The 10007-nt window shown below is 64.7% G+C and overlaps 1 protein-coding gene and 1 long non-coding RNA gene across 7 annotated transcripts; one reads left to right on the plus strand and one right to left on the minus strand.

Moving 5' to 3' along the window:
* Positions 1-1757: 1757 nt before the first annotated feature.
* Positions 1758-7017, minus strand: SNAI1 (snail family transcriptional repressor 1). Of its 3 annotated transcripts, none has more exons than XR_007913456.3 (4): positions 6824-7017; positions 5774-6301; positions 3508-3700; positions 1758-2631 (listed from the first exon to the last, which is right to left on the minus strand). XR_007913456.3 is itself a non-coding variant. In XM_051831148.3 (3 exons), exons 1-3 carry the CDS (start codon positions 6903-6905, stop codon positions 2447-2449), a joined length of 795 nt encoding a protein of 264 aa, XP_051687108.1. In that variant the 5' UTR covers positions 6906-7017; the 3' UTR covers positions 1758-2446. The 3 variants fall into 3 exon arrangements, 1 of the variants encoding a protein (XP_051687108.1); XR_007913455.3 differs by having other exon boundaries at positions 2494-2631; positions 3415-3700; XM_051831148.3 differs by lacking the exon at positions 3508-3700.
* On the plus strand, positions 6984-9392 carry LOC138844279 (uncharacterized). 4 transcript variants are annotated; one of them, XR_016215775.1, is made up of 3 exons: positions 6984-7111; positions 8178-8344; positions 8611-9392. It is a non-coding gene; the product is annotated as an uncharacterized LOC138844279 (long non-coding RNA). The 4 variants fall into 4 exon arrangements; XR_016215774.1 differs by having other exon boundaries at positions 7036-7111; positions 8132-8344; XR_016215776.1 differs by lacking the exon at positions 6984-7111 and having other exon boundaries at positions 7797-8361.
* The last annotated feature ends 615 nt before the right edge of the window (positions 9393-10007 follow it).

Raw genomic sequence — 10007 nt, forward strand, 5'->3', positions numbered from 1 at the left:
GAGAACTTTTTTTCCCTTTTGGGAGGAAAGCTGCAAGTCATTAGGGCTGCTCCCGGCCTGCGGGTCACCATTTCCTGTTTAGAAGAAAGAATCATCTCTCGCTGGAACACGCGGCTCCCCCCAGCCGGGCTCCGGGGCTCCTGCCCCGCTCCCCACAGGAAGCTGGCACCTTCAGCACCTTTTGTGCTCGGCAAGGTCACTCATTTTCTCCTGGCCCCGGGAGGCCCCAGCGGCGAGGTCACCACAGCCGCAGCCTCCGCGCAGGAAGCTCAATGACCCCTACCCTTTGGCCTGGCTTCTCACCCTCCTGGCTCCAGCCAGCCAATTTCCTCGCATCAAAGGCCATTTGGTACCCAGCAGCCAGACGGAGGTGTGGGCCTGCCCAACAGGGAGGCCGGCGGGGCCAGCCCTTGGGCAGGAAGGACATCCTCTCTCCTTGGTGTGGGAGGAGCAGCCAGTCCCTGGCCCAGCAGCCACAAAGCCCGAACCGCGGCCTGCAGGCCTTCTGCTTGGGAAGGCCCCGGGGAGCCAGCTCGGCGCACTCCGGGCCTGGTCAGCTTCAAAACGCAAGAGTGAGGGGCTGGTGTCTTCTCACCATTAAGACGCCAGCTGGGGTGACCCAGTCCCCACACCAGGCCATCTGGGCCTGCTCCAAGCTTCCTGCTAATGCGGACCCTGGGAGGCAGCACGTGGTTCAAGTGACGGGGTCCCTGCCACCCACGTGGGAGACCTGGGTGCCTGGATGGCACTCCTGGCTCCCTCCCAGTCACTGGGGGCATTTGAGGGGGAAGCCAAATGGACGAAACGGATGGGAGCTGTTTCTGTCTCTCAAAAAAAGAAAGAAAGGGAGAAAGGGAGAGAGAGAGAGAGAAAGAGAGAGAGAAAAAGAAAGAAAGAAACAAAGAAAGAAAGAAAGAGAAAATCAGAGCAAGAATGGGCGAGCAGAGGCAGGGGCAGGTGTCACGTGGGGCGTTGACACCCACATCCAGGTACCTGGATTCCCATCTGCCTCCGCTTCCTATCCCAGCCTCCTGCCCGTGCACAGCCCGGGAGGCAGTAGGTGCCCGCGCAAGCAGCTGGGTTCCCGCCACCCGGGCAGGAAAACCTGCACTGAGCTTCAAGCTCCTGGCTTCAGCCCGGCCCAGCCCCAGCTGATGTGGGCGTCTGGGGAGGAAAGATCTCTGTCCGCCTGTCTTTCAAAGAAATACAAATTTAAAAAGAGGGCAGCACTGTGGTGTAGCCGGTAAAGCCTCCACCTGCAACACCAGCATCCCATATGGACACCGGTTCGAGTCCCAGCTGCTCCACTTCCCATCCAGCTCTCTGCTCATGGGCTGGGAAGGCAGCAGCAGATGGTCCCTGCCACCCAGGTGGGAGACCTGGATGAAGCTCCTGGCTCCTGGCCTCGGCCTAGCCCAGTCCTGGCTGTTGCAGCCATTTGGGGAGAGAACCAGGGGATGAAGATCTCTCTTTCAGAATGAATAAAGAAATTTTTATAAAATAACTTTAAAAGCTCTGCAGTGTTTAGAGCGCTGGGAACTCGCGGTGACCCTACCGCTCCCCCCGCCGAGTGTCCACAAACCTGCAGACGGACCAGGCCCGGGGGAGAGCAGTGGCAGGAAGTCCCCCCGGTGCCACCTGACACTTCGGAGGGCAAGACTGAAATGGCTTTGTCAGAAACCGACTCCAGGAGCTTCTCTCCCATTCCCGAGACATTCTGAAATGCCCACTCTTTGTAAGACCCAGTAGATGCGCTGTTATATATAAATTAACTGCTTTATTGAACATCAATAAACTGTACACAAACTGTACAAAACATAATACAAAATGTTGCTTGCGATATAAATACCAGTGTACCTTTAAAATGTAAACATCTTCCTCCAGGCCCACCTGCTGGGCCCCCAAAATAGTCCAGGGAGACACACGGGTCAGGCCGAGGGCCGCCGCGCAGGCCCTGGGAGGCACTGCTGCCCTGCCCGGGAAACAGGTGCCGCGGTGACAAACAGGAGGCTGACACAGCTGCCCGGGCCCGGGGGCACCTTGGGGTCTAGACACGTCTTCGCGTCGGCGCCCGCCCCCGCAGGACCCGGAGATGCAGCTGGGGGCGGATTACTGCATAGTTAGTCACACCTCGTGGAGGGTGGCGGGGGGCTGGGGCGTGAGGTCCTGTCCGTCTGTCGCTTTTGTCCTGCGGCTCTCAGCAGCTATATCCAAACCCCTCTGGATACGCAAACCCACAGAGGAAGGCCTGGTCCGGGAAGGGTCTCCCATCTGCCTGCCGGCCACAGGATCGGCCGGCCACGGAGGTGCCCACTGGAGCACCCAGAATGCAGAGGATGGAACCAGAGACCGGTTTTCGCCGCAGCCCCGTGGGGCGGCCGCAGCTGGGAGGAGGCGGGCTCCTGGGGCCGCGGCAGGGAGCAGGAGGCGGAGGGAGGCCCTGGGGTCAGCGGGGGCCCCCCGCACAGCCCGCCTCCTGGTGCTTGTGCAGCAGGGACATGCGGGAGAAGGTCCGTGCGCAGGCCTGGCACTGGTACTTCTTGACCTCCGAGTGCGTCTGCAGGTGGGCGCGCAGGTTGGAGCGGTCGGCGAAGGCGCGGCTGCAGAGTGAGCAGCAGAAGGGCTTCTCGCCTGCGGACAGAAAGCCAGGAGGAGCTGGTGAGACTCGAGGCAGAATGCCAAGCCGGCAAGAATCCCGTGACCCCGGGAAGACCAGGCCCGGGCCAGACACGCAGCTGGTACCTAAAGGCCTGGATCTGACCGGGAGTTCTGCGGCCTCCGCACTGTGCAACCTTGAGCAAGCTGTCTGGCTTCTCCGACCCTCCACTTTCTCATCTGTACAATGGGGCCACTCATCCCCCCCAAGCACACACACACAGGGGCAGGGTTAAGTACTAATCCGCATCAGTTCACTGCACGGGCAGTGCTTGGCCAGCACGGGGCCGGGCTGATGGAGGCTACTGCTGTTCCATCTTAGAGACGGGAAAACTGAGGCACGGGTGAAGGGGCAGGCTGAGGGTCACCCAGGACTGCAGCGCCCCCTGACTTTAACCGCGGGAGCCATCCGTCCAGAGGTCACTCGGGTTCACTTTGTCTTAACAGCCTGTTAAGGGGCTGCCCACCCCGCCCCAGGCGGGCGAGGCCTCTCCTCTGGCCCTGCGGCCACCCGCCTCCCTCCCAGCACCTACTGCACCACAGTAACCCCAGGTCTCCCGCTCTGACCCCAGTCAGCCTAGTCCAGGGCCTGGACTCCCAAGATTCTGCAGCCCTGACCCACCCCTGCCTGGCCAAGGCTGGGTTAGGACTGGGACGTGGGGCTGAGTATACAGCAAGTGCTCAGTAAGTGCTTGCCAAGTAAGTAAGTCTTAGAGAGGACCCGACCCTCATTCTCCAAGCACTCTTTCACACGCCTACCCCAAACAAGAACACACAGTCCCAGAGACACTGAAAGGCTGTCGGTGTTTCTGGGGGGCGTAGCCTTGTTCACGTCAAGGTCGCATTTCTCACTTATTAGACAGCCAGCGAGCTCTTCCGTGCACGTGGGGCTAACAGGTGCTGTGCTTGGGAACGGGCGCCCCTCGGCAGAAAGCAAGGTAGGCGCGGTGCTGAGGTTCGGCCGGCGGAGGGAGCCGTGGCTTGCGGAGCCCTCATCCCTCCCGGAGCGCTGGCTCCAGCTCCATCAGCTCCCGGCTCCTGCGTCCTGGGGGCAGCAGACAATGGCAAGTGTTTGGGACCCTGTCACCCACTTGGGAGGCCCAGCGGGGGCTCCAGGCTCCTGAATTCAGCCTGGCCCAGCCCTGACTACTGTGGGCACTTGATCAGTGAAATCAGTGGATGGGCTGCCTCTTGTCACTCCGCCTTTCCAAACGCCATCGGCATTGTGGCGCCGTGGGTTCAGCCACCACCTGCAAGGCCGGCATCTCATAGCGGAGCCAGTTCAGGTCCCGGCTGCTTCAGCAGCGGAAGACGGCCCAGCGCCTTGGACCCTTGCACCTTCCTGCACCTGTGGGAGACCCGGATGGAATTCTGGGCTCCTGGCTCTGGCCCGGCCCAGCCCTGGCTGTTCTGGTCATCTGGGGAGTGACCCAGGGGTTGGAAGATCTCTCACCCGCTCTGTTAGTAACTTTGCCTTTGAAGTGAATAAACAAGTCTCTCAAATAAATTCAAGAATATATATATACACACATACTCTGTAAATGAAGAAGCAAAATAAGTAAGTAACAAGTACTTAGTGGGGGAGCAGCAGACATATCGCTGGCAGCACACCGACTAAATCCCGGGACAGGAATCCAAGAGCCTAATCCAAGGACTTGATTCCATCACCCCAGGCGCCCGGGGCTCCGTGCAGGAGTGCCGGGCGGCTGGGGTACCGGGCCACTGGCCTGGCCGCTACACCTTCCTGCACACTGGGCCTGAGGGCAGGTGGCCCAGGTCCCGCGCCCTCGGGGCCGAGCACAGGGATCCGCAAGGGGGCAGAGCTGCCCCCACGCCCAGCAGGTCAGTGATCCGACAGAAACCTCAGCAGACGAGGAAGGGGACCTTGTAGGATGGGGGGGGTCCGTGCGCAGACCCCCACCCCTCACGGCTCCCCCGCCCCCCAGACGCCTTTATGTTGCTCCTGGCAAGTGTGAAATCGGCACCAGGCCGGCGGGGACAAAGGCCGCCAAGGGGGGCACTGTACATGCGATACCCCCGGATTAAAGGGCCAGCAGCTGCAGCCCGGAACAGGTGCTGGGCACCGCTGCCCCGTGCACCTGCTCTGCCCCTCCCAGCCCCCACCCACTGGGCCCACCATCAAGCACACAATGGGAGTCAACCGGTGCATTTCAACGGGGTTTTGTGTCTGAGCCGTGCCTTTACATTAAAATACTTGGGAGGGGAGAGAGGCCGGGCCCCAGGAGAGCACCCAGAGGGTCTCAATCCTCCCAAGTAGAGCCCCCATCAGCTGGGCGGGCACCCAGGAGGGAGGCCAGGCCACGGGCGCTGGCCAAGCTAAGCCCAGGGCTATCTGTGCGCGAAGCAAGGGACCGCGTCGCCCCACAGCGGAGTGACGGTGATGAGGACCGGCCAGATGCCAGGCCTCCCAGGCCAGGAAAGGACAGCCTCCAACCAGGCCAGCTTGACCCCAAGGCCATGGGTCGTGACCCTTGACCCTTCTCCTCAACAGCCATCCTGCAACCATCAGGCCCCAACACAGCAGCCCCCACCGCTCTGCCGACGAGGCGCTGCCTTGGCCCGCGCCCAGAAAACCTCCTACACATTCGGCAACACCCGGACAGATAGACGCACCGGGGTCTCTGCCCTGCGTGACGGCCTTGGGTGGGGGAGGGGAGGCGGCAGGGGTATCTTGATAGGCTTACAACACACTCACAGCCACCCTCCATAATCCTCTCAGGCTCAGAGAGGCCGAGTCGCCTGCCCAAGGTCACACAGCGCAGAGGCAGCACACGTACCAGCTCCCGCGCGAGCTACCCCGCGCTTCCCGGCCGGATGCATCCTTCCCGCTGAGCTACACCGGAGCCCCACGCCGCGCTCTCACGCTCGGCTTACAGGTGAGGAAACCGAGGCCCACGGTGGGACGCGGCAGCCCCAGCCCCCAGCAGGATTCAGGGCCGGGCCGGGTGGGGGTCTGACAACTTCCTGTCGGACCAGGGTGGGGCAGGGCGGCTCCCTCACACCTCGGCTCGCCGCTCTCCCGCGTCCGCTTGGTCTCCCTGCCCCTCTGCTGAGCCAGGCAGCCAGGCCCCTGGCCTGGACCGGGCCGGGTACTCACCGGTGTGCGTGCGCACGTGGCCCTGCAGCAGCCAGGGCCGGGAGAAGGCCTTGCCGCAGGTCGGGCACACGCAGGGCAGGGTGTGGCTGCGGAGGTGCATCTTCAGGGCGCCCAGGCTGACGTACTCCTTGCTGCAGTACTTGCAATGGAAGGCCTTGCGGGCCTGGGGGTCCTTGGCCCCCGGGAGCTGCGCCAGCTGCTGGGGCAGTTGGCCCAAGCCCGGGAAGGCCGCGTAGGCCTCGGCCTCCAGGGACGAGAGGGAGGTGGAGGAGAAGGAGGAGGGGGCCGGCGAGGGTGGGCTGGGCGGCTGGGAGCCCTTCCCGCTGTCCTCGTCCGACAGGGAGGTCAGCTCGCCCACCCTGGGGCTCTCCTGCAGCCGGAGGGAGGCCCAGCCCACGGGCTGGCCTTGGGGCGCCAGGAGAGAGTCCCAGATGAGCGTGGGCAGGGAGGCCGTGGGGTTGAGCACCTCGGGCGGCGGGATGGCTGCTAGCAGGTGGGCCTGGTCGTAGGGCTGCTGGAAGGCCAGTTCTGGGGAGAGAGAAGGCAGAGGGCAGTCGGTCAGTCAGTCAACAATCGTCAGCCCACGGGGAGCCCGGGGTCGCGGGGGGGGGGGGGGGGGGGGCTGGGCTCAGGGCTCACTGGGTGAGCACAAAGAACCGCACAGGCCCGGCTCCCGCCCTCCCCGCCCCCCGCCCTGCTCCCCAGCCTCGGCTCAGTGGGCTCCCACCCGGCCTGGGGCGGGACCCCAGTCACCCCACGGCTGCACCCTGCCCCGCAATCCCCGGGACTCCCAACTCCACAATCCCGGCCAAGCCGCCCCCTCGCACGTCCACACCCGCGGCGCCTCTCCGCCCCGCGCCGGCCAGAGCGTCCCCTCCGCCCCGACCCCTCCTCAGCCCCGTCTGCCGACAGCCAAGCTCCGGGCCTCGGGACCGCCCCTGCCCCAGTCTCCGGGCCCCCTCCTCCCATTTCACCACACAACTCCCTCGACTCCACTTCGGCGCCGGGGCCCCCACACCGTCCTCGCCCGGGGCCCGCGCCGCCGCTCACCCAGACACGAATCTTGCAGCTCGCTGTAGTTGGGCTTCCTGCGAGGCACGGAGGGCTTCCTGACCAGGAAAGAGCGCGGCATGGTGGTCGAGGCAGCGGGAGGCGGGGTCGCGCAGCGGCCACAGAAAGCTCCACTCGCCAGGCCGTGCCGCGGCGCTGTGAGTGCGGACCGCCGCCGACGCCTTAACTACCCCGGCGCCGGCGGGCGGGGCCGCGGGCGCCACGCCCCCTTTGTCACCCCCGCGCCAATCGGAGGCGCGCCCCGGCCGGAGGCCACGCCCCAAGCAGGTGCGCCGGGGACTGGCGGGGCTCGCGCCGCGTGGCGCTGAGGGCCGGGGCGGGGGCCCGGCCGGGGCGCTCCGGCGCCCGCAGCTGGGATCGCGCCGAGAGCTCGTGGGGGGCGGGCGCCCGGGGTTGGGGGGAACCCCCGCGCGGCGGAACTCGGGCGGGACGCGGCGCCCCAGCCCGCTCAGCGCCCCCTGGCGCCGCGCGCCGCCGGTCCCGGCACCTGACCTCCCGAGACCCGCCCGGGGCCGCGGGTTCGCCGGGGGGCCGGAAGCCTCCTCCGCCGGAGTCGGCGGGAGACCGTACACAGCGCCGGGCGGGGACGGGGGGCGGACACCCTCGCGTGGCGCCTGGCCACCCGACGTGCCAGCGACCTGGCCGCGCGCGTCCGTGCCCGCACCCGGCACGTGGTCGCTCGGGGTCTCTAGCGAGGGCAGCTCCCGCCGGGCGGGGGAGGCAGGCGGGGTAAACATGATTATACTGCCCAGGCAGGTGTGCTTTGAAGAGGCGGCACGCGGGGACCGTCCGGGGGGCGGGTCACCTGACAGGGGGTCAGGGGCGACTTCCCGAGGAAGTGAGGAAACATCGAGGAGGAAAGGCCCCCGGGTGGGGGTGGGGCGCGGGACTCCAGGGGAGGCCTCGGAGGAGCCTGGACTTTGCCTCGGGGGCGCTGGGGAGCGACCAGCACTGGAGCAGGGCCGGGCAGGGGCGCCCCCGACCGGGGCCAGCTGTCTCGGGGGTGGGGAGCGGGTCGGGGGGGGGGGCGAAGACAGCTGGCCCTGCCCCCCAGCCCCCCTGCAAGGCTTGACAGCCCCGCGAGGTGTGCATCATCCCACAAGCGGCGTGTGAGCTCGGTTCCACCTGTGGTACCGGGACTGCCAGAGGTGGCAGTCAGACCTGCTGGGCCTCTGCTCAAAGCTCGCCCGCGGTCCTGCCTCAGAGTCAAAGCCGGAGGCCTCGCCGAGAGGGCTCAGCCCGCCAGGCCGGCCCCTGCCGGCTTTCCACAACTCTCCCTTCCCCCAGCCTGGCCTGTTCCTGCAGCACACCAGCCCTCTTCCGCCCGCCGCAGGACCCAGGCACCTGCCACCCACCCTCTCCTGCCTGAATCTCTCCCGCTTCGCCTTCTCTGTGCCCGCGGGCTGCAGTTTTACCAGCCGCCCCGCCTCCGTACTGATGAGATAAATGCAAATGAGACCACGGCGCGATTCCATTTCACGCCCAACAGAAGGACAAAAAGTAAAGTTCGCTCCCTGGTGGGTGAGGATGTGGGGACTGGCCGGGGGGGGGGGGGGGGGGGCACAGCCATGGGGGAGCGCCTGGCCTCAGTCCCCCGCAGGTGATCCCACTCAGCCCTGTTCCCCGACCAGTGGCATCCCAGAAGCTCAGCCCTAACTTTCCCTGGGGAATTCGGTCCCTCCCAAGCACACCCAGATGATGTCTGCGTGGGGGCCTCTGGGGTAAGCGGCTTGAAAAGCTCCCTCCCCTGGTATTCTAATGAGCAGGCAACCTCAGAACCACCACCCCGAGGAACAAGAGAATATTCACGGCACCCCGTTCCTGACAGCGAAACGACACGGTACCACCCAAACGCTTGCCAGCAGCGTCCTGCAGTAACACGCCGCGGTGTAGCTCTGCCTCGGAACACGATGCAGCAGTGCGCACGGACAGCAGCAGTGATGAACCTCAGAACACACGGGGCTGGGCAGAAACAGCTGCACCCAGCTGCATTCGGTAATTAGAATTACACGAGGCTCAAAGCCGGCTGACAGCCTCTCCCAGGGACGCAGACCTGGCTGTGTGGAGCTGGTAACAGTGGAAAGAGCAAGGAGGTGTTTAATGTAAAATTGCGAATACTGTTTGGCTGGGGGGACAGGGTAAGGCATTACCTGGAATTCTGGGAATATTCTGTTTCCTGAAGTGAGATCTGAACCCACCTGGTATGAATGGTATACTTAACACACGCCCTTCCGGCGCCCATGGCTCACTAGGCTAATCCTCCGCCTGCAGCGCCGGCATCCAATATGGGCCCGGGTTCTAGTCCCGGTTGCTCCTCTTTCACTCCAGCTCTCTGCTGTGGCCCGGGAGGGCGGTGGAGGATGGCCCAAGTGCTTGGACCCTGCACCCACATGGGAGACCAGGAGGAAGCACCTGGCTCCTGGCTTCGGATCGGCGCAGCTCCAGCCATAGCGGCCATTTGCAGGGTGAACCAATGGAAGGAAGACCTTTCTCTCTGTCTCTCTCACTGGCTAACTCTGTCAAATAAATAAAAATTTTTAAAAAAAAACCGTGTCTTGATAACTGTAGCCATAGTAGGACCCACCCCACCCCCAGCACCTACGGTATAGCCCATCATCCTGTTCTCTCTCTTTAAAAATATTTGTTTATTTATTTGAAAAAGCAGAGTGACAGAGAGTGAAATCTTCCATCCTCTGGTTCACTCCACAGTCAGGGGCTGGGAACTCCACCTGACTCTCCAGGTGCTGGCCGGAACCCAAGCACGTGGGCAGGCGCACGAGCAGGAAGCTGGACAGACAGGGAGTAGCGATGCGGGGCGGGAACAGGTGCTCCACGAGGTGTCCCTGGCAGGGCGAGGCGCCGGCCCCACCCGGGGTATCCGCAGAGCAGCAGCAGGGCTCACTGCGGCCTCTCCCAGCCCCACCTCCTCCCCACGGGGTCAGCCTGGGCGAACGACCTGGCTTCCCCCGGCCTGTTTCCCCGACGGCTGAAAAGTGGGCGGTGCTCACCTCCGGGAGATGCCCCCATCGGTAAAGGGGCACCCCGGGTCCGGTCAGGCACAGCGCCAGGCAGCAGACCTCTGTCCGCGCGGGACCTGGTCTGGCTGAGTTGCCCCTCGCGCCCCGCCTGGCTGCCCCTCGCCTTCCTGCCTGCCAGAGCGGGC

Source organism: Oryctolagus cuniculus, chromosome 11 (genome assembly GCF_051225735.1).
Source record: "Oryctolagus cuniculus isolate XC-2025 breed Fujian yellow rabbit chromosome 11, ASM5122573v1, whole genome shotgun sequence".
Classification (NCBI taxonomy): domain Eukaryota; kingdom Metazoa; phylum Chordata; class Mammalia; order Lagomorpha; family Leporidae; genus Oryctolagus; species Oryctolagus cuniculus.

Coding starts and splice junctions, on each gene's coding strand:
- SNAI1 (XM_051831148.3), bottom strand. CDS start 6,905: ATGCCGCGCTCTTTCCTGGTCAGGAAGCCCTCCGTGCCTCGCAGGAAG. Junction 6,302..6,823: donor GCTGCAAGATTCGTGTCTGG/GTGAGCGGCGGC, acceptor CTCTCTCCCCAG/AACTGGCCTTCCAGCAGCCC. Junction 2,632..5,773: donor CCACGTGCGCACGCACACCG/GTGAGTACCCGG, acceptor TTCTGTCCGCAG/GCGAGAAGCCCTTCTGCTGC.